The 24,182-nt window shown below is 39.3% G+C and overlaps 1 protein-coding gene across 2 annotated transcripts in view; it reads right to left on the bottom strand.

Annotated features, from left to right (window-relative positions):
* The window catches only part of KDM3A (lysine demethylase 3A), a 59,526-nt gene that overhangs the window by 12,519 nt on the left and 22,825 nt on the right, over positions 1 to 24,182 (bottom strand). For both annotated transcript variants that reach the window (XM_032243602.1, XM_032243601.1), the window contains exons 9-16: positions 23,911 to 24,074; positions 21,250 to 21,761; positions 17,432 to 17,636; positions 5,465 to 5,679; positions 2,448 to 2,600; positions 2,217 to 2,312; positions 1,755 to 1,882; positions 158 to 353 (exon numbers count right to left, since the gene is read on the bottom strand). In XM_032243602.1, the coding sequence (XP_032099493.1) occupies positions 158 to 353; positions 1,755 to 1,882; positions 2,217 to 2,312; positions 2,448 to 2,600; positions 5,465 to 5,679; positions 17,432 to 17,636; positions 21,250 to 21,761; positions 23,911 to 24,074 (1,669 nt within the window). The remainder of the gene's footprint in view (positions 1 to 157; positions 354 to 1,754; positions 1,883 to 2,216; positions 2,313 to 2,447; positions 2,601 to 5,464; positions 5,680 to 17,431; positions 17,637 to 21,249; positions 21,762 to 23,910; positions 24,075 to 24,182) is intronic.

Raw genomic sequence — 24,182 nt, 5'->3', positions numbered from 1 at the left:
TTCAAAAACACTTTCATTTGTGGCAAGTTCCAGGATGACTCCAGAGAAGCACTTTCCATTCTACATGACTTCTAACCACTGTTCTCCCAGCAATTGAGGTTGCCAAGTCCCTCCATGAATGGACTAAAATACTTAGGAACAAACAGGAAAGACTCACCCTTGTTTTCCTTGTTGACATTCCCACTGGTTAGGTCTGCCAGCCAGTTTAGAGGAGATGTGCTGGCTGGACAGGCAAGCTTCATGCTGCTGGCTGGCTTGGAGGCTGCTTCCCCACCCACAGCTGCTGGCTCCAACACTGAGGGGTTCTGGTGGAGCACTGCACCAAGATTCGGTTTTTCTCCAGTTAAAGAAGTCTGTGTTAGGCATTAAAGGATGATTTTACATAAGCTGAAGAATGACATTTTCCTTTTTATCTTCTCTCCTAATAGCCGAGCAACAAGTCAGATAAACATCCAGAACAAAACCACCTAACAGCTAGCTAGCTCTAGGTATCCCCACAGCTGCAGTAATCTCACATTAGTAGAGAATAACTACAAGGTGGGAGATACGTTAGCAACTTAAACACAGCAGGTATTTCCCTCTGTACTCTTCTACCATCCAGCCCCTGCTGGTACATATCCCTATTACTGGATGTACCTTGCTGGTTTAAAATGACCAGTTTGTGCCTGTCTCTCCTAAGAACTCATCCCAGAATCCAGGATAAGCACAGAAAACATGGTTGAAAATGAATAAATGAAGCAGGCAGGAAAGGTAAAGCGGAGATTTCAGAAGGAAATGGGATGCAGCGAAATGCTATTTTGAGTTAGCTTTAAAAATGTGATGAGCTCTTAAAAGAACTCATAAATTAAATCTAAGATGACTGTTGTAGAAGAAAATGATTTTAAAAACTGGCAAGAGCTAGTTTATACACACATTAAGGAGGAGGAAAAAGAATATTCAAACTCCTGTTGTGGTCCAGGCCCTCTCTTTACATGTGCTATAATTCTGTGACACCTAATCATCAATATTGCTTATTATTTCTGTATTACTGATGAGGAAGCTGACGCACATATAAATCAGCTCATGTGAACCAAAGTAACCCAACTAGCAAGTGGTGGAAAAGAATTCAAATTCAGTTCTGACTCCAAAGATTACAAGTCTTCTGCCCTCCCATCATGCCTATGACACCATAGCTTTACAGAAATGTCAAGTTCTGATTATTAAACACAATGCGGCATACTGATTACTGGAATAAGGGGGAGAAGGGGGACAGCAAGGGGTACATGTGATGATGGGGAGGAGAGGGATCCCAGCAAGGAGAAACATGAGGACTGAGAAAATGAACACTTTTTACATTGAGTGACGGGCAACTAAATGCTCATTTTATCATTATTTTCTTCAGCTCTTCATAAACATAAGCAAAATATATTTAGTAATTTTAGAAATGTTGAAGCTTATCTGAATAATTTTAATTCTGCAAAATACACAATTTTTTTTTAAAAACCTTTTGCAAATTAGACGGCTACTTAATATGTAGACTACATTAGAACTTTTTACTTTTTCAAGAAACAAAAATGTAAAACCTACTAAAAGAGGCCACAGAAAAGTCCACAAAAGTAATGTGAAAAGTCAGAATGAGTCTCTGAACTGCCACATGAACTGTATGAATTCTCATTCTCTCTCTCTCTCTCTCTTCCCCCACTGATAGTCTCAGGTTCCTTTACAGACAAATGACAGTTCCAACGGATGGTGAATTTAGCATAAGCAGCAAATACCTGTTTTAGGTCTTCCTTTGAGGCTGGCTTTGAAAAGAGTTTGAATTGCCTGTTTGAACAAGGACAGTTTGCCTTTATTCCCCATTTCGCTCTTACAGAATGAACAATGTCTCCAACATCATAGAGGGCTAAAGAAAGGGCAGAGGCAAACATCTGAACAAGGGTATTAGGTACTTTCAACCTCAACATTACAGAGAAGCAGCTGGCATTCCCCACATGATTACGTTTCCCACTCCCTCCTTTCATCCTGCTCCAGAGGCCTTCCCCAAAATGCATTTTCTTTTCTTCTAGAAAACTATTCCACAAAACTTTAATCAGAAAAGTTGGGGGAGTTAATACACTTCTGGAGTTATTTAATACACACTAAAATAAACGTGGTGAGTATAAAGTAAAACAAAACTACTAGCCCCTATGAGTTAACTAAGACAAGGGGAAAGAAAATCACTGCAGCACATGAAATACCTTTTCCAGGAATGATCTGTGTAGGCATTAAGTTCTCTGGTTCATGTATCTGACTCTTCACACATTTTAGCCAAGAGAAAGTCTTATAAGCAGCACCTGCAAATAACTGATTTGTAGTAACTACTCTTTATAGACTCTGGCTCCATATGCTTCAAGAAACCCACCAACCACCAATCAAAAACTTGATTTAACTGTGTAAAGGGGCTGGAAGAGAATCAGATCGGTTCTCACCCTGTTGACAATTCTTTCTCTTCATTCGGTAGCAATCCACACATACTCCAAAACCACACCGAGGACACACCCAGTGCAGGTTGAAAATGGTGGTATCGCACACATCACACATTTCTCGAACACCTTTGACAGCTCGCTTCCAAGCAACCTGTCCTGCAAAAACCAGTAAATCACTTAGTCTTTGGAAGGAGAGAGCTTCTGAAATCAAACATGAAAGGCAGGGGTTGTTGTCATTCCTCCCTGTGACTAGACTTCAGATTAACTTTGTTCAGCCTTTGTTGCAAATGCTGCCTCCCCCATGAAGCACTCCTGGATCCCCTCAGCACTCCTAGTAACTTGAATTTGTACTTCAGTTTCATGCCTCTTCTCACTGTATATCTCACCTCCCTCTAGGAGACAGCTCCAAGCAGAATCCCTATTCAGACTGTGCAGCAGCAGTTACACAAGTTGGAGCTCAGACAACACAGGCATCACACAACAGTGGTTCTTAACCTCTGAGTCATGAGTCCCTTTCAGAATTTAAAGGCAGTATGTGCCAGGCTTTCTCCAATGGAAAAAAAAAATTTACTCAGATCCACAAACCCAATAATCTGCATAGAGCATCAGGTTATTCAGATACCATACATCCGACTGCCCATTAAAAACTCCAAGGTGCTCAGGAGGCCTGGAGACAGCTGCACATTAACTTAGTGCAGGCACAATGGTCCAAGGTCAGTTCCTTCACCAGTCAGTCAGAAACTCAATTTAGCCAGTGCCAGGAATGATGCAGGCACCCAGAACTGACTCACACTGACCAAACACCCAGCAGCTTAAGGCAGGACCCAGGATTCCACAAGCAGCATTTTCTGTTCCAGTGACCAAGACCTAACAACTGGAGGGAGAGGCCTTCCAAAACTGGACAGGACATTGGACCCTTCTCCCAGATGGAGGAGTGCCAAATCAGGGAACCAAACCAGGTATCAGAAAGCCTTCAGAAGTATGAGCATTTTTGTGGTCACAGAAAAGCCCAAGTTCCCCTGACTACAGGACTCCTGGCAGTCAGTCTGTGTCTCTCTCCTGAACAACACTGGATCAGTGCTGCTGCATTCCTGTTCTATGGAGAATATCTTTTTCCTAATCCAGTTTGGGGTTAACTCATTCCTTCTTCAGACTGAATACAACCCAAATGACCAAGCTTTAGTTTATTCAAAATCAATCCAACTGCTGAATGGACTTCTGCCATTTCGTTATAATGTAATCGCCCAGGGCACAATACATATAGCTTTAGGCATCTTACAAATGAGATTTTATGAACTTCACCTTGGACACTTGGATTAAGACTGTTTTATCAGAAAGTACTCTTAAATCTCTTAGCCACCTATTTAATAATTACATGTCACTGAAAAGACAGAATAAAAGTAATAATAGTCGAGATTTGCTCCCCAGTCTCAGGATCAGAGGTAAACTCTTCTGGGTATGGTGGCATTATCTCAGTATCACTCACAGTGAGTTTCTCTCTCCAATCTGACCAGCTTGTCATAGAGAAAACAGCAAGCAATAGGATAATCCAAAAGGCAAGGAGGAAAGGTTAATAACATTTAAATCTTCAAGGAGGAGAGTTTCTTAATTATGCTCTAAAAGATCACTGTCTTTACCTTTTTCTAGATGACACACACACACACACACACACACACACACTTTTAGATGACTCACCTTTATCAAAGAAAAAACCATCACTTGCTTACAACCGCTCTGCTGATTCAGGAGCAAAGCTACTAATACATTCCAAAAAAGTGTTGCCACATTGCAGTCATGTATATACCACTACCAGACCAGTTACTTAGGAATTTTTCTTTAAATCTACTACTTTTACTTAAATATATTTAATAAAGAAACTTTGTATCTCTACTGAAAGTGGAAACTAATATTGCTTGTCTTAAACAGATTACAGAGGGAAAAAATGTACTAAGATTCTTGACTTAGAGTCTCCACTACCCCAACAGAATGAAGTAATTCTGAAGAATGACTCTGGTTATCCCAGGCGCTCACAATTCCCTTTCTCCCAGGCAGCTGGGAATGCCCTAGTCCTTTTCCTTGGACTCTGAGACAGTATCCACATCTATTCAATAAGTTATTTTTGTGCTGAAGCTAGCTTCAGTTGGCTGCTGGTAATAAATCAAAATTCTTAAGACTGGTATGGATGCTTGTATTCAAACATTTGGTTAAGCAAAGTCTAAAAAGAGACACACCAGAGGAATGGAAAGGCTTCACTTTTAACTTTCAATCACTGGGAAAGATAAAACGATGGAAGAAAATATGAGGCTTACAAGGCAGATGCCCCATGGTGCTTTTGGCTGGATAACTCATTTCCACAGAGGCACATGGACAGGAAGAGGTGGTACTGTCCTCCAGACATCCTAGCTTGAGACGTCATAAAAGAGTTCTGGCTGTGCCACCTACCCTGATCCCTGTGGCTTACTGGGCTGCCAGATCAGTGTGAGAATGCTCCCAAAGAGTGGAGGACACAGGCACATGCCCATCTAGAACCTCCACGTATTCCCTTCAGACCTTGACTCTAATAGTCACTTCCATCTGAACCTGTTCTCATTCTCATCTCTGGCACCCAGCCCTGCAGACTCTAACTCAGTAGGTCTAGGAGTCAGCCTTCCCATTCTTATTTTCCTTGAAATGTATTCATGATTAAGAACCTTTGTTTTTAAAATAAACCAATCTGAGACCTCATCTTTTAGTGCACCTGCACTGCTGGTGAGGTTGTAAAAATTCCACCATCACTTCACCTTCACCTTTCCTAACAAAAACGAAGTTCCACTCCTTTGGTAATTGGCCCAAAATAAACCCCAAACATAGATGGCCAACTCTGATGAAACCTGTTACAAAAGGAAAAATGCAACCTCATTATACCAAAGTTATCTAAACTTCTGAGTGAAAATAAAACATAAGCAATTAGCACTCGGTGTCACTTAGCAACAAAAATTAAGTTGGGCTCAAAAATCCTACCCCCTAAGAGATGCTCTTACTGTGTGGCTCAATAGTTGACATTGCTTCCTTTTCAGAAATCACCATTTGACAGAAGTGGTCTCCAATGTTGGCCAAGATGTACTTTGCTGTGTCCAAATCAATCCCCACAACGTTTTTGGTTAAAGGTAACCACAAGCCAATTGCTTCACTGTCATACTTGTTTGGTGTTAAGAAGCCTTCTACCCGCAACACACCGTGTTTGTTGAATTGTAACCTAGGGGAAGGAGAGGAAAAAAAAGATATAATGTATATACACACAAAAGAATTATTTACAACTTGTAATTACTTTTTTTTTTTTGAGATAGAGTCTTGCTCTGTCACCCAAGCTGGAGTATAGTGGCGCCATCTTTGCTCACTGCAACCTCCCCTTCCCAGGTTCAAGCAATTCTCCCTGCCTCTGCCTCCCCAGTAGCTGGGATTACAGGTGCCTGCTACCATACCCAGCTAACTGTTGTACTTTTAGTAGAGATGGGGTTTTGCCATATTGTCCAGGCTGGTCTCGAACTCCTGACCTCAGGTGATAACACCTGCCTTGAGCCTCCCAAAGTGCTGGGATTAGCGGAGTGGGCAACTGTGCCCATCCACAACTTGTAATTACTATTTAAATCAAAAAAGTCCTTTCTAGTTTTCTGTAATCTCCATGGCTAATCACAGCCAATGATTGACATTGCCAATGATTGGCAATGTCAGCAGGAAGATTAAAAACACTTTTTCCCCAAACGATAAGCTAGAGAGGGGAAAAAGGAGGGAGGAGAGGGCGGGAGAGGTATATTTTGCACTCAAACCAATATAATCATACTCCCTTCAGGGATAGTTGTTCGGCCTGCTGGACTTGAGACTTAAGAGCAAGGAAAATCACAAGTTACTACCAAAGTTAAGTCGTTAACAAACAGAAGGTGATAAATAACCTGATCAGATTTAAATACAACTACTGCTTCAAAAAAGAAGTTCAACAAAAGAAGGGTAACCCTAGACAGTCATTGAAGCAACGACCACACTGGTCTGTTAGGTACCTGGTGCCTATATGAATTCCAGCTGCTTGTTACTATCCAAGCTCCCGGAAAAAGGGAAGCATTAAAATGGGCCTCAGAACCTAAGAAGTAGAATGAAGGGCTGAACATTTGTTCATTATTTGCCTTCAATATTCTCTAACACTTGAATGTTTTTTTCACAAGCTATGTATTAGTTTTAAATTTTTTAAATACATTAAAAAAATATTTTTTTCTTTTCTTTTTTTTTTTTTGAGACAGGCTCTCACTCCAATGCCCAGGCTAGAGTGCAGTGGTACAATTATAGCTCACTGCAACCCCCACCTCACAGGCTTCAGTGATCCTCCCACCTTAGCCTCCCAAGTGGCTGAGAAGGCAGACATAATGCCATCACGCCCAGCTAATTTTTTTTTATATTTTTTGTAGAGACAGGGTTTTGCCATGCTGCCCAGGCTGGTCTCAAACTCCTGGGCTCATGCAATCCTCCCACCTTGGTCTCCTGAAATGCTGGGATTGTAAACATGGGCCACCATGCCTAGCCAAAAATACAGTATTTTGACCAGGCACAATGGCTCACAACTGTAATCCCAGCACTTTGGGAGGCTGAGACAGATCCAGGCCAGGAGTTTGAGACTAGCCCAGAGAACACAGCAAGATCCTGTCTCCACACAAAAAAATTTTTTTTAATTAGCCAGGCATGGTGGCACAAGCCTATAGTCCTAGCTACCTGGGAAGCTGAGTCGGGAGGATGGCTTAAGCCTAGAAGTTTGAGGTTACAGTGAACTATGATCATGCCAATGCACTCCAGCCTGGGCAGTAGAGCAAGATTCTGTCTCTAAACATACATACATACATACATAAAATATCTCTAGGAGGAGACATAAGAAATAGACATAAAATACAATGAAATAGCCTATAACCAATATTAAACAGTCATTAACTCTTATAAGAGCAGAGGAGGAAGTGCTGACTATGAGTTTTGTGGGCCAATATGAAGAAGTCTTCACGGTAAAGACAGTAATTGAGCTTTGGCAAGAAAAGGTTAGGTATGTCCAAGAGATCGTATTTCATATAAAAGCAAGAAAACTAGAGGTAAATGGGGTGCCGATAGACTAATTAGACTAAAGGGTTTATTCAAATAGGTTAAGAATCAAGTAGAAGTTGCAGAGGTAAGTTGGGGTCAATTGCTGACAGCTTTCAGAATTTTACTGGGGACCTTGACTTTGCTAGCCACCGAGCAACTATCAAAAGTCATCATGTGAGACACACACAAAGTTGGGTTTTAGAAAAACCATTTGTCCAAAAGAGTGCAGAATAAAACTGGAAGGACAAGATACAGTTACCTAACATATGCAAATTATTTCAAGCAGTCCAAATGAGAGATGCAAGTTTTTAACTGACTCCTAATTAGAGATAAGTCATAACATTATTGATAGTCCAAATGAGAGATAGTCGTAACACTAAAAAATAAATTTGAAAGCATTTCAAAGTGGGGAAGTAATGGCAACTGAGCCTTACCAGTGAGACCCTACCCCTATTCCTATTTTATTTGCAGACGAGTTTAATGAGGTACAAACTTGAGGAGGAGGCTAATGGCAGCCTCAATCTTCACTCTAAACATCAGGAAAAAAAGTTAAACTATGAAATTCTTTTACCAAGATAGGAGTTTGTTCTAGTTTCTACTAGACTGGCTTCTACTATGGAACATTAAGCAAAGGTACTTTCCCCTTTAAAGAAGTAAAAAATGAAAAAACAGCTAAGTCATAAAGTTAATGACTTCTAGACTGTTACAAAAATATAGTGGGTTTAAAAAAAGAAAAAAGTTCTAATCATATTCTAAAGAAGAAAGAAAAACAATTATCCCCTCCCTAAAATGCCTTTGCAACTTAAACCAATCTCTCATCCAATCTAGTTATACTTTTCACAGCAGAGGAGCCATAATGACATGAAATCAAGTACATAAAAGGAACACAAAGACCTGTACAAAGCACAACCATTTCATGATTTCTTCAAAATACATACACATACAAATGAATACACATTGTAATGCACTTACCTGCTTAAGAAGAAAATTCTCGAGAGGAAGTGAAATAGAGTTAACCTTTACTGAGAGCTTATTCTGGGTCAGGCGTTATTCAGAATATTAATACATGCATATGTTAACATACATTAACAGTTTTACAGCTCTATATGCTACCCACACACTTTATGACGTGCTTTTGCAATTTACAAAGGGATGAATGGGGCAAACTAGTACTTAAAAAAACTCTACTTCGTTGAATAAGCCTGAATCTGAAAGTTACAAGCACAGATATAATGATCTAAATACCCTGTGCATTTAATTCAGCTCATCAGTGATCTTTTAACTTAAGATAAAATGAAAGGGGAGGAGGAGAACAGAAGGAAATTCAAATCAACCCTTCTGTTTATGATTAGAGTTAGTCCATCCTGAAAGTACCTAGACTTCTGAGAAAGTGTTTGAACTACACCAACACTGTTCATTTCTGAATGAACAAAAAAGAAGATAGGGCTGCTTTCTTCTTCACTCAGGATAGAAGAATTTAAAGAAAATAATTTTTAAAAGAAAATAATTTAAAGAAATTATATATATATATGTGTGTGAAAATTTTGCCTATAAAATTGGAAATGATTTTTTAAAGATATGCCTCTCCCTGCTGGCAAAGGTACAGAGACCACGGGAGCATACTCAAACCCTGCAGTGGGCAAGGACACAAGTGCAACCTTTCTGGAGGATAACTAGGCAGAACATGTATATAAAAGCTTTAAAACACATACACCTTCTGACCCAGAAATGCCACTTTTAGTAATCCTCCCAAAGCAAATAATGAGGGACATGGACAAGAAGATCATTTCTGCATTATTTCTAGTCACAAAAAATACAAAATAATCTTAATACCAACATGGGGATTGGGGAAATAAATTATTAAACATTACTATAATGTGCTCTTACACAGAAATTCAAAAGTATTTAAGGAAAAGGTTATGATCAAGAGGTTCCTACAAAAGCAAGATTCGAAACAGTATACATAATACACCAACTAGGTATACCTGAATACATTTTATGATTATACAATGCACTGAAAAGTTAGCAGTAGTTCTTTGTAGTGGTTTTCCAGAACCTTCAACATTTTTCTATCATGACCTACTTTTAGAAATAAAAGTTTATGTGTTTAAGCTTCTTGAAAGAAAATCAAAAACAAGAATGAAAAGTAAGTAACATGCAATAAGATCTAGATTCTCGGCAGATCCAAGATGGCTGAATAGGAACAGCTCTGGAGTGCAGTTCCCAGGGAGAACAAGGCAGAGGGTGAGTGATCACCACATTTCCAAATGTTATTACTGCCCATAGACCAGGAGATTCCCGGGCTGAAAAGCGCCAAGAGTTTCCAGTATGGCTGTTTCAGCTGGCACAGCAGGTCTCCACACAAAAACACACAAATCTGGGCAGCCGTTTCAACTAGCGCCTGGAATGCCTGGGAGACAGAGTTGCTCATTCAACTGAAAAAAAGGGGACTGAAACAGGGGGCCAGGTGATCTAGCTGAGCAGGTCCCACCCCCACAAAGACCAGCAATCTGAAACACCCTGGACTGAGAGTTTCACAGCAAGTGCAGCTGGACCCGGGACGGTCCAGTTCTGTGGGGGGAAGGGCATCCGCCATTACCAAGGCAATCCGCCATTACCAAGGCAATCCGCCATTATAGAGGCAGACCGCCATTACCGAGGGAGTTCTAACTATACCTCTATAAAAAAACTGCAAGGAAGTTCACACTGCAGCTAGGCAGAGCCCACAACAGCTCAGCAACACCTCTGCTGGCAGACTGTGACTATGCTACCTACTAGGTGGGCAGGGCAGCTCTGAAAAAAAGGCAGCAGCATGTCAGGAACTTACAAATAAATCCCTATCTTCCCAGGACAGAACGCTTGGGGAAAAAGGTGGTTAAGAGTTCCACTGCAGCAGACTTAAACATACCTATCCAGCAGCTCTGAACAAAACAATGGAGCTCACAGCTCAGCATTTGAGCTCCTATAAGGGTCAGAATGTCTCCTCAAGGAGCTCCCTGATCCCCATATATCCAAAAAGACACCTCATAAAGGAGAGCTCAGGCTGGCATCTAGCAGGTGTCCTTCTGGGATGAAGACAACAGAAGAAGAAACTGGCAGCAACCCTTCCTGTTCTGCAGTCACTGCAGGTGATCCCCAGGCAAGCAGGGTCTGGAGTGGACCTCCAGCAGTCCTAGAGCAGAGGGGCCTGACTGTTAGAAGGAAAACTAAAAAACAGAAAGAAAGAACTTCATCATCAACAAAAAGGATGTCCACTCAGAGACCCCATCTGAAAGTCACCAACTACAAAGACCACATATAGATAACTCCAAAAAGATAGGAAGAAACCAGCGCAAAAAGGATGAAAACACCCAAAACCAGAATGTCTCTCCTCCTCCAAGGGATCACAACTCCTCACCAGCAAGGGAACAAAGCTGGATTCAGAATGAGTCTGATGAATTGACAGCAACAGGCTTTTCAGAAGGTGGGTAATAACAAACTTCTCTAAGCTAAAAGAACATGTTCTAACCCAATGCAAAGAAACTAAGAACCTAGAAAAAAGGTTTGATGAAATGCTAACGAGAACAAACAGCTTAGAGAATATAAATCACCTGATGGAGCTGAAAAACACAACACGAGAACTTCACGAAGCATACACAAGTTTCAATAGCTGAATTGACCAAGCAAAAGAAAGGACATCAGAGACTGAAGATCAACTCAATGAAATAAAACGAGAAGGCAAAATTAGAGAAAAAAGTGAAAAGAAATGAACAAAGCCTCCAAGAAATATGGGATTATGTGAAAAGACCTAATCTACATTTGATAGGTGTACCTGAATGTGACAGGGAGAAAGAATCCAAGCTGGAAAATACTCTTCAGGATATTATCCAGGAGAACTTCCCCAACCTAGCAAGGCAGGCCAATATTCAAGTCCAGGAAATACAGAGACCACCACTAAGGTATTTGTCAAGAAGAGCAACCCCAAGGTACATAATCATCAGATTCACCAGGGTTGAAATGAAGGAAAAAATGTTAAGGGCAGCCAGAGAGAAAGGACAGGTTACCCACAAAGGGAAGCCCATCAGACTCACAGCAGATCTCTCAGCAGAAACCCTACAAGCCAGAAGAGAATAGGGGGCAATATTCAACATCCTTAAAGAACTTTCAACCTAGAATTCACATCCAGCCAAACTAAGCTTCTAAACAAAAGAAAAAATCCTTTACGAACAAGCAACTGCTGAGAGATTTTGTCACCACCAGGCCTGCAATAAAAGAGCTCCTGAAAGAAGCACTAAACATAGAAAGGAACAACCAGTACCAGCCACTCCAAAAACATACCAAATGGTAAACAGCATCAACACAATGAAGAAACTGCATCAACAAACGGGCAAAACAACAACCAGCTAGCATCAAAATGGCAGGATCAAATTCACATATAACAATATTAACCTTAAATGTAAATGGAATAAATCCCCCATCAAAAGATAAAGACTGGCAAAACTGAATAAAAAGTCAAAACCCATCAGTGTGCGGCATCCAGGAAACCCATCTGACATGCAAGGACTCACATAGGCTCAAAATAAAGGGATGGAAGAAGATTTACCAAGCAAATGGAGGGCAAAAAAAAGCAGGAGTTGCAATCCTAGTCTCTGCTAAAATAGACTTTAAACCAACAAAGATCAAAAGAGACAAAGAAGTGCATTACATAATGATAAAAGGATCAATGCAACAAGAAGAGCTAACGATCCTAGATCCTAAATATATACGCACCCAATACAGGCGCACCCAGATATACAGAGGAAGTTCTTAACGACCTACAAAGAGACTTATACTCCCATACAGTTATAGTGGGAGATTTTAATACTTGACTGTCAATATTAGACAGATCAACAAGACAGAAAATTAACAAGGATATCCAGGACTTGAACTCAGAACTGGACCAAGCAAACCTAACAGACGTCTACAGAACTCTCCACCCCAAATCCACAGAATATACATTCTTCTCAGCACCACATCACACCTACTCTAAAACTGACCACATAATTGGAAGTAAATCACTCCTCAGCAAATGCAAAAGAATGGAAATCATAACAAACAGTCTCTCAGACCACAGTGCAATCAAATTAGAACTCAGGATTAAGAAACTAACTCAGAACCACACAACATCATGGAAACTGAACAACTGGCTCTTGAATGTTGACTGGATAAACAGTGAAATGAAAGGAGAAATAAAGATGTTCTTCGAAACTAATGAGAACAAAGACACAACGTACCAGAATCTCTGGGACACATTTAAAGCAGTGTCTACAGGAAAGTTTATAGCAGTAAATGCCCACATGAGAAGCCAGTAAAGATCTAAAATCAACACCTATCCTGAAAATTGAAAGAGCTAGAGGAGTAAGATCAAAAAAACTCAAAAGCTAACAGAAGACAAGAAATAACTAACATCAGAGCAGAACTGAAGGAGATAGAGACACAAACAAACCCTTCAAAAAAATCAACACATCCAAGAGCTGTTTTTTTGAAAAGGTCAAAATAGACCACTAGCCAGATTAATAAAAAAGAAAAGAGAGAAGAATCAAATAGATGCAATAAAAAACAATAAAGGGGATATCTCCACAGATTCCACAGAAATAAAAAAACTACCATCAGAGATTACTACAAAGAACTCTATGCACATAAACCAGTAAACCTGGAAGAAATGGATAAACTACTGGACACTTGCACCCTCCCAAGCTTAAACCAGGAAGAAGTCGAAGCCCTGAACAGACCAATAACAAGGACTGAAGTTGAGGCAACAATAGCCTACCAACCAAAAAAAGCACAGGTCCAGATGGTTTCACAGCCAAATTCTACCAGATATACAAAGAAGAGCTGGTACCACTCCTTCTGAAACTATTCCAAACAATCCTAAAAGAGGGAATCCTTCCCAAATCATTTTATGAGACCAACATCATCCTGATACCAAAACGTGGCAGAGACTCAACAAAGACAGAAAACTTCAGGCCAATATCCATGATGAACATATATGCAAAAATCTTCAATAAAATATTGGCAAACCGACTGCAACAGCACATCAAAAAGCTTATCCATCACGATCAAGTAGGCTTCATCCCTGAGATGCAAGGCTAGTTCAACATACACAAATCTATAAATGTAATCTATCACATAAACAGAAGCAAAGACAAAAAACCACATGATTATCTCAATAGATGCAGAGAAGGCTTTCAACAAAATTCAACAGCCCTTTATGCTAAAAACTGTCAATAAACTAGGTATCGACAGTATGTATCTCAAAATAATAAAAGCTATTTACAACAAACCCACAGCCAATATCATACTGATTGGGCAAAAACTGGAGGCATTCCTTTGAAAACTGGCACTAGACAAGGATGCCCTCTCTCACCACTCCTATTCCATATAGTATTGGAAGTTCTAGCCAGAGCAATCAGGCAAGGAAAAGAAATAAAGAGTATTCAATTAGGAAAGGAGGAAGTCAAATTGTCTCCATTTGCAGATAACATGGCTGTATATTTAGAAGACCCCATTGTCTCAGCCCAAAATCTCCTTAAACTGATAAGCAACTTCAGCAAAGTCTCAGGATACAAAATCAGTGTGCAGAAACCACAAGCATTCCTATAAACCAATAACAGACTTAAAGAGCACCAAATCAAGAATGAACTGCCATTCACAATTGCTACACAGAGAATAAAATACCTAGGAATACAACTAATAAAAGATGTAAAGGACCTCTTCAAGGAGAACTACAAACCACTGCTCAAGGAAATAAGAGAGGACACAAACAGATGGAAAAACATTCCATGCTCATGGTCAGGAAGAATCAATACCGTGAAAACGGCCATACTGCCCAAAGTAATTTATAGATTCAATGCTATCCCCATCAAGCTACCTATGACCCTCTTCACAGAACTGGAAAAAAACCACCTTAAACTTCATATGGAACCAAAAGAGAGCATAGCCAAGACAATTCTAAGCAAAAAGAACAAAGCTGGAGGCATCACGCTACCTGACTTCAAACTATACTACAAGGCTACAGTAATCAAAACAGCATGGTACTGGTACCAAAACAGAGATACAGACCAATGGAACATAACAGAGGCCTCAGAGGCAACACCACACATCTACAACCATCTGATCTTTGACAAACCTGACAAAAGCAAGCAATGGGGAAAGGATTCCCTGTTTAATAAATGGTGTTGGGAAAACAGGCTAGCCATGTGCAGAAAGCATAAACTGGATTCCTTCCTGACAACTTACACTAAAGTTTACTCCAGATGGATTAAAGACTTAAACATAAGACCTAACGCCATAAAAACCCTAGAAGAAAACCTAGGCAAAACCATTCAGGACATAGGCATATGCAAGGACTTCATGACTAAAACACCAAAAGCATTGGCAACAAAAGCCAAAATAGACAAATGGGATCTAATTAAACTCCAGAGCTTCTGTACAGCAAAAGAAACAATCATAAGAGTGAACCAGCAACCAACAGAATGGGAAAGAATTTTTGCAATCTACCCATCTGACAAAGGGTTAATATCCAGAATCTACAAAGAACTAAAACAGATTTACAAGAAAAAAACCCATTCAAAGTGGGCAAAGGATATGAACAGACACTTTTCAAAAGAAGACATATATGATGAGGCCAACAAACACATGAAAAATTGCTCATCATCACTGGTCATTAGAGAAATGCAAAATTGAGATACCATCTCACACCAGTTAGAATGGCGATCATTAAAAATCTGGAGACAACAGATGCTGGAGAGGATGTGGAGAAATAGGAACACTTTTACACTGTTCCACTTTTACTGTGGGAATGTAAATTAGTTCAACCATTGTAGAAGACAGTGTGGCAGTTCCTCAAGGACCTAGAAATAGAAATTCCATTTGACCCAGCAATCCCATTACTGGGTATACATCCAAAGGATTAAAAATTGTTCTGTTATAAAGACACATGCACATGTATGTTCAATGAGGCACTGTTTACAATGGCAAAGACCTGGAACCAACCCAAAAGCCCATCGATGATAGACTGGACAGGAAAATGTGGCACATATACACCACAGAATACTATGCAGCCATAAAAACGGTAAGTTCATGTCCTTTGTAGGGACATGGATGAATCTGGAAACCATCATTCTCAACAAACTGACACAAGAACAGAAAATCAAACACTACATGTTCTCACTCATTCGTGGGTATTGAACAATGAGAACACATGGACACAGGGAAGGGAGCATCACACACTGAGGTCTGTTGGGGGTGAATAGGGGAGGGATACTGGGAGGTAGGGGGTTGGGGAGGGATAACATGGGGAGAAATGCCACATATAGGTGACGGGAGAATGGAGGCAGCAAACCACATTGCCATGTAGGTACCTATGCAACAATCCTGCATGTTCTGCACATGGACCCCAGAACCTAAAGTGCAATAAAATATATATACACAAAAAAAAAGAAAATAGCATTTAAATAGGATGCTCTGTGGGCCAGGTTATTTTTCTGTAAAATTACATTTAAATTTATCAAGAAGCAGGTGGAGCAAATAGTGCTATTCTCACTTTACCAACAAGGAAGTTGAAATTATGAGAGGTTAAAATATCTGCTCTAGGTGATAAAATACAGTAAGTGCTAAGAGTTAGAGCTCAAAGTCACATATATCTGACTTTAAGAGGAAATAAAGATTCCTATAAACAAGGATAGTCAAGAAAATTTTTATGAAATTTGACTATGGCCTAGTAGAAGAAAGATTCAAAATCATTCTCAAAGAATAAGTATGAGATTAAGTATAGAAAAAAAAAATGACTGATAGGTAGGTAGGTAAGTAGGTAGATAGATAAAATTTCCCTGGGAAACTAAGCTGTTGGTTAAAATTAAATTTATAATACGTAGCTCGAGCTTCCACTCAAGTCAGTTTTCTTTTTGGAAAAGCGTTTCTCTTGTCTAAGAAAAATAGAGATCAAATAAATAGCAATTTCTAATGTCCATGTTAAGAAAATACCGTAGAATGTGGAAGAGGACTAAGTCTAAGATGGCCACCATCATCCTCATCTCCTGGAGTTCATGTCTTTGTGTAATGGCTGTCCCTTGAGTGTGGGTGAGACCCTTGACTTATTTCTAACTGGTAGACTATAACAGTGTTGAGATGTCATTCCCATAATTATGTTATATTATACAGGACTCTGTCTTGCTAGCTAACTAACTAGATCTCACTCTCCAGCTGTTTTTGAAGAATCCAGCTGCCACTGTGTAACTATCTATGAAGAAAATCAGATGTTGGACAACTTGGAAAGCCTCTTGGAGCTGAGAATTGCTTCCAACCAATAGCAAAAATTGAAGCTCAAGTCCTACAGCTGTAATGAAATAAATTTTGGCACTAACATGAATGAACCTGAAAGAAGCTTCTTCTTCACTAGAGCCCCCACATGAGAAGGGAACCTGTTTACACTTTGATGTCAGCCTAGAGACACCCTGAAGCAGAGAATCTAGCCAAGCCATGCCCAGTCTCCTGACCGACAGGAGCTGTGGGAAAACAATTCTGTATTGTTTTAAGCCACTAAGTATTTGACAATTTGTTATATAGCATGCTCCATGATACTGGAAATTCTGAGTTTAGTTATTAAGGAATCTTCTGCCTGATGCTATTTATTGTTTCTAATTGAAGTTCTAACAGTGATGATTCTTAATGGCAATTAATAAATAATAAATGAGTCAGCAATTTGCTCAGCAAATTAAAAAAAACCTAGATTCTCCAACCTAGAGATTATAAATGCAACATCTACCACCTTTTTAGTTCTAGATTTACTGTTGACAAGAGTAACAAAAGTATGCTAGATGATCTAGAATAAAAAGTATGCCCAGATTATCTGAACTTCTACCAAAATGCCTCACCTCCTGAAGTGAAAGAAGCGGCAAAACACAGGTGAGTCCTTCTGTTGCTCCTTATCCTTGCGGAGACTGTCCAAGCGACACTCTCGGCACTTAGGCAGCTGTGCCACAATGTTAACACAAGAATCATCTTGTACGAAGGCCTCGCCACTCTGCTGCAGCTTTTTGAGTTTAGCTGGGTCTGTCAAAACTGACTTCCTGGATGGGGCTAGGAAAATAAAAGATTAAGGAGACAGAACATCAAATTTTTGAACATCACATTCATATGTAACTGAATTCTATTCAAAAAGCCAATATTCCCATAAAAAGAACTCCCCTTCTCCATTCCTGGTTCAACTGTAATTTCTAAAAATGCATCAACAGAAGACTACCATCAGAATGATGAGTTTTACTCTCTTTATAAAAACAAATCTCATTTGTTGAATACATTTGGCAACAGAAAACCCCAAATTAAACAGCCAGACACAATTCAACGTTGATGTATACTTCTATTCACAACCCTATATAAGACAAATATTTTAGGATGTTTTCAAATCAGATATTTAATTTAAACTCTCTTGAGGTTCACCTCCGCAGAGGCCTTAGTGGACGTCTGTTCTGTCACTTTCCAAATTCAAAAAAGACTGATTTAAGGTGTGTTTTTAAAAGTACAATGCAAAAGGTAACCATTCCAAAAATAACGATAAACAAGTTGCTTTCCCTACACAGCCCAAATGCCTGTCACGTGATTCTTGACATGTCTTCCATTTCTTTCACATATGTGGTCCACTCAGGATTAAGAGCACCAGCTAAAGACAGAAGTATAATTCTAAGCAAATGCAGATGTTATGTTTTAACTTGTAATGGGCAGGAGAAATTGAAATGTTAACATGGTTTCTAAAGAAAATGTAGAGCAATCACTGTGTCAGAGCAAATAACAAAGAAAGGAATCCATTTAAGAGCCTTAAGGAATATTTCATAGAAATAGAAAAGAACTTTTCTTAGGGTCGAGGGAAAAGGAGAAGAGAGAAGTAGGTTTTTCGGCAAACAAAAGTCAAAAACAAACAGCTTCTGGGGAACTAGTTGAGAGATGGGTGGGAGAGGCCAGTCTTGGAGAAAACCGAAGATCCCAAAAGAAAGAAGGTTTTATTAAATAAATAAACACCTTCAATAATTACCTTAGAGGTGATCTAATCTTACCTCTCTTTTAAAGCAGGACTAGAGCACAATGTAAATTGCTACATGATGCTGTCAGTCCTTGATCCCTTAAACACTCTTATTCAGTTTTAGTGAAAGAGAAGGTAAAACAAGAAAGAAGAGAACATAAAGAGGGTAGTAGTTTAAGGATAGAATTTTAATTACTCAGATACTGAAAGACATCATCCTTTGAGTTGGGCAAGGCTTCTACAGATTACAGGCAAGAAGGTTATCTTATCTGTTCTATCCTGGCTCATAAGAGAAAATATCAGCCGGACAGTGGCTCACACCTGTAATCCCAGCACTTTGGGAGGCCAAGGTGGGCAGATCACCTGAGGTCGGGAGTTCCAGACCAGCCTAACCAACACGGAGAAACCCCATCTCCACTAAAAATACAAAATTAGCTGGGCGTGGTGGCGCATGCCTGTAATCCTAGTTACTCGAGATGCTGAGGCAGGATAATCGCTTGAGCCGGGGAGGCAGAGGTTACGGTGAGCCAAGATTGCGCCATTGCACTCCAGCCTGGGCAATAAGAGCGAGACTTTGTCTCAAAAAAAAAAAAAAAAAAAAAAGAGAGAGAGAAAATACCTAGAAATAAGATAGTTGAACTGTCTAAATCTAACTCTTTGCTGACGACAGCAACAGGTACTAACATCAGTGATTCTCTGAATTCAAAGCCAAGTCAAGAGAAAAATGCAATCCAACTTCTGAGAAGCCACATATTGATCTGAACAGGAAAAAAAAAAAGGCAGCTGTTTGACTCCATTTTGCTTTTGTTTTCTAGACTGAAAGTGGAACCAAGGAGCAGAAAAGTTCTCCAAGCCTTCTATACCAACATGCAGTATTAGTTAGTAGATCAGCTCAGACGTCCTGGTAGGCTTCTGATCACACTCTCACGCCTCAACCAAAAGTCACAGTAGATAGCAGGATAAGCTAGTCCAGAAGTAAGTAGGTTTTTCACTTCTTTTAAAATTCATTAGATGGGGGAAAGCTGCATAATATATTAAATGAGATAAAGCTGGATTCCATAACTCACTTGTGTATCTATCATCTGCTTACTGCACTAGAATCTTTACTGTTTCTTCACATAATATTAAAATAATTTGCTTCAAAAACTAGCTGAGTGTGAGAGCTGATGATTCAAAAAGAATAAAGAAATAGAACAAGGATATGGTTATGAATATGTACTTTCTTTTGGGAGTTACATAATTTCTGAGAAGAGGGTAATCTTATGCAATTAGTTTTATGCAAATTAACAGCTATGTTAACTTAAACCTCAATGAAGAAGCTAGGTAAGAAGTATCGCTAGGCAAAGAAAGTTCTTTCTATTCTTCCAATGCTATACTAAAAAGATTCGAAAGTCAAATCCAGCCATCTTGCTCTCTAATTTCAAAGGGGCCTGAAGTTAAAAAGGTAGTGTAGATATATTCATTTTTACTGATCCGAATAAATAGGTTGGTTTTGTTTTTTGAGACAAGGTCTCGCTCTGTTGCCCAGGATGGAGTACAGTGGTACAATCATAACTTACTGCAGCCTCCAACTCTTGTGCTCAAACAACCCTCCTGCCTCAGCTTCCCTAGTAGCTAGGAATACAGGTGTGTACCACCATGCCTGGCTGATTTTCTAAAAAAAAATTTTGTGGAGATCGGGTCTCACTATGCTGCCCAGGCTGGTCTCAAACTTCTGGTCTGAAGCAATCCTTTCACAGTGGCCTCCCATAGTGTTGGGATTACAGTTGTTAGTTACTATGCCCAACCTAAAACATTAACAAAATCCATACCAATTTCCCACATAGCTAACAGTGATCAAATGGCATCTTTAAATTCTAACAGCGCTAAACTTTATGACATGCTGAAACCATTTTGTTCTTCTAATTCTAGTAACAGAGCTTCTGATAACTACCACCATGAAAATGCATCCTCAAACTTCGTGTAAACGGCATCAAGTACAATGTACCATTTTCCCTATAGAAAGAGTAATTCAGTTTTAAATTGTGGGTGCAGCTGGACCTCCCCGTAAGCAAAGACACTCTTCCTGGTGTTTCAGTCCTATCCTTAACATCTTTAATCCAAGTCCCTTTTCCAGAAATGATACGATTCTGCATCTTTTCTAAAATTTCATATCTTAACTACCTGTCATAGATCTGACAGAGGTCACCTCTTCCACTCCAATTTGGATGTTACAGAAAGATCAGTGACAAGCTGAAATAATCACCAGATTGCTTTAGATTTTGTTTCAAAATTTTCTTAACCTAAAAATTGGGAACCACCTAATTACCCACCTAATAGGAACCAGTTAAATCATATGGTAAGTGCATACAATGGAATCCTTGCTTTAAAATACTAATAGACACCTACACTAATTCACAGGGTAAAACTGTTGGAATGAACCCATTTGTGTAATATAGTTTATCTGTATTTCTATATATATGAAACCAGGTACACCAAAATACGTATTAACAGTAATCATTGCTAAGATTTAGGAATTATATCTTCTTCTTTAAACTTTTCTGATTGTATAAACTGTTTCTACAAAGTCATTTTCACATAGTTTCTCATAGGACAAGAAACAGATGTGTGTGTGTGTGTGTGTATATATACACCATTTCTTACCTTCCACCAATAAAGATATTGAGAAACACTCACCATTCTGGATTTTATTGTTGCTTCTTGTACAACAGCTTTCATTATCTACTTTCACTGAAGATTCCTTTAAATTCTGTGATCGGCAAGCTAAAGCTGAAGGTTCTACCTTTTTTCCTAAACAATTATTAGGGCTATCACTATTGACATCTGCTTTCACTTCTGGTGTATTTGAAACATCCGACGTGGAAGGTGCATGTTCTAGGTGCTTCTGCAGTTCAGGAGTATTGGCTATGTCCAATTCTGCCTTAGAAGAAGTCTTTGTAGGTAAGCATTCCTTAGGAAGGCCAGTCAATGGTTGTGGAACAGATTCCAATCTGTTTTCCTGATCAGTGTTTGTTTTAGGCTGGGTGCAGCTACCTTTTGGCTCACTCAGAATTTTCAAGTCTCCAGTTCCAATCTGAGAAGACTTTGAGAACAACCCTGCTTTGCAGACATCTGGTTTTGTTCTCAGAACTTCAGACTTTGTATTTAGACAGGAAGAAATCTCCTCTGGTAAACTCTGCTTATGACATCTGAAAAAGATAATATAGAAAGCTAGCATCCAGGCCTCTTTCTATCTCTCCATAATCCTCCCAAAACAAACTGTTTAGTTCCCTAGGGTAACCGGCATGAAAGAAAAATGAAAATTTCTTATATGTTACAGAATTTAGGATAGGTTTCTGTGAGCTGGAGTTAAAAGTCATCAGTCAGTGGTTCTGCAAAAATATCATAAACACTCAGAAAAATAAAACCCTAAATTCTGTCTGCATGTTCTCATAAATCTTAAGTTAGTTGTACTTCTCACAGCACAATGAACCTTAGCTCTCCCTCAAAACAAAATATTGTATGAAACCAAAGAATATACTCAGCAGGTAAGCAGCTCTGTGGTTTATAAGTGTCAAAACTAAAAATCAAATTTAGAGGCAATTCTGAAAGCTTCTTTCTTCTTTTTTTTTTTTTCTGTAAATTTCAGAGAAACCTCTGCTAACTCTTTCTTCTATAATGAAGATTATGTTTGAATTTCAAAGATAAAACTAGGATTCTTGCTACCTGCCAAGAGACAGAAATTGAATCTCTAGTAAGAGTCAATGTGTTAAGATAAAAATTCTAAAATATGTATGTATATTAGAAATGTTAGAAATCCCTTCAAAGATATTCACACAAAATATAATTAAAAACTAACAATGGGCCAGGTCCAATGGCTCATGCCTATAGTCCCAGGATTCTGGGAGGGCAAGATGAGAGGACTGCTTGAGGCCACGGGTTCAAGACCAGACTGGGAAAAATAACAAGGCCCCCATCTCTACAAAAAAAGTAAAAATTAGCCTGGTGTGGTGGCACGTGCCTGTAGTCCCAGCTACTTGTGAGGCTGAGGCAAGAGGATCACTTGAGCCCCGGAGTTCAAGACTCCAGTAAGCTTTGACTGCACCACTGCAAATGTACTCCAGCCTAGGAACAGAGTAAGATCCTAAGAAAAAAACCTCAAAAAACAAAAACAAAAAACTGGCTTCAGCACAAAACCCTTTTCTATTATGAACATGTAAGCAGCCATAACGGGGAATAATTTCATTCTTGTTTGTTCAGTGATCAGAATATATAGCAAATAGAATAGCTGACTGATTACACGGTTATTTACAGAATTATTTGGTTTTTTCCCTGTACATCTTAACGGGAATAGCCTTGAACAATTTTTGTTTCTTGGAAATTCATCTTAGAGTTCTTTCTCCAAAAAATACAAAGTCCTTTTTTCCTATTATAGCTTTTTGTTCCTGCCTCTAACAAAGAATTTCACCCTAGAGAAGAATTTTTCATTTAAAGACTCATATGAAAAATCTTTCCTTGGATATCACTGAACTTCCTAATGTTCCCTCCCTTTCTATTTTGAAGACTCCTCCTCCTCCTATCTGCCACATGGCCATCCTCCAAGCTCTATCCCAGGCTGCCTATTTTTTCCCAGTGAACCAGTGTGCTCAACCACTCTCCTACCTTTCTGCAGCAGTCTTCCAAATCTACTTTTCTATACCATAGTCTCTCTGAGCTGTATTTTTAGGTCTGTATCAAATGCCTGCCTACACAGGCCACTACCACTTCCCAAAAGAGATCTTTCTCTGAAAACTACCTGCTCTGTCAACCTTGTACCTACTTTAAATTTCTGGTTAAACTTTACATTTCCTACTCATTTTCTTTCTCTACAAGTTAGTAACAGTACCACCTACAGCTATTGCTTTCTCATTTCTATTACTCTTAGACTCCTCTCTACTGCCACATTTCTCAACTATACTTGGGTCAACTTCATGTCGAGGCTGAGAAGAATCTCTCACTGTAACCATGCCTCACTGCTTCTTCACATTCCCACTGACCTCAGTCTTCCATCTACAACCAGTCTATTCTCTTTTCTTTGAAAGAAGACACCTGCTCTATAAATGTCTGTACTATTTCAATTGATCCTTCTCACCACATCAAGATAGTCTCTTTTCTCATGCCCCCTTTCACTTCTATACTATTTTCCACGTTGCTCCATGTGCCTTCTACATTTTTCACCTCCAAAAGCATCTATCCATCTTTTCTTTCAGAAACTCTAATGAAAAACCTCCCTGGACAACCAGAGATAAAAACAATGAGCCATTGCTAAAATCATTTTTCATTATTATAATTAAACATCTTTACCAAATCACTACTCACCCTTGAGGAATTTTTGCTCCAAGGTTAGGTGGAGAGTTGGCAGCCTGGGGAGTACTTTGCTGTCTTGGGTCCTTACTCGGGGGAGTTGCTGCAGTACAGCCAAGCAGTATCTCCTTAAAAACTGTTGTAGGTACAGACTGTACAGGACACATACTGGGAGAGGCCTAGAAGATATCAAACCAACAGATATTAAAAGGAAGTTCCAAGTTAGGAAATAATAAAATGCTACCAAATTTAAGATCATTTGCTTGATACTAAACAAGCACAGTACC

This window comes from Sapajus apella, unplaced genomic scaffold (assembly GCF_009761245.1).
Source record: "Sapajus apella isolate SASKATOON/1434 unplaced genomic scaffold, GSC_monkey_1.0 scaffold52, whole genome shotgun sequence".
Classification (NCBI taxonomy): Eukaryota; Metazoa; Chordata; class Mammalia; order Primates; family Cebidae; genus Sapajus; species Sapajus apella.
Note: the sequence above shows the minus strand (reverse complement) of the source record. Positions and strands in the feature narration are given on the sequence as shown.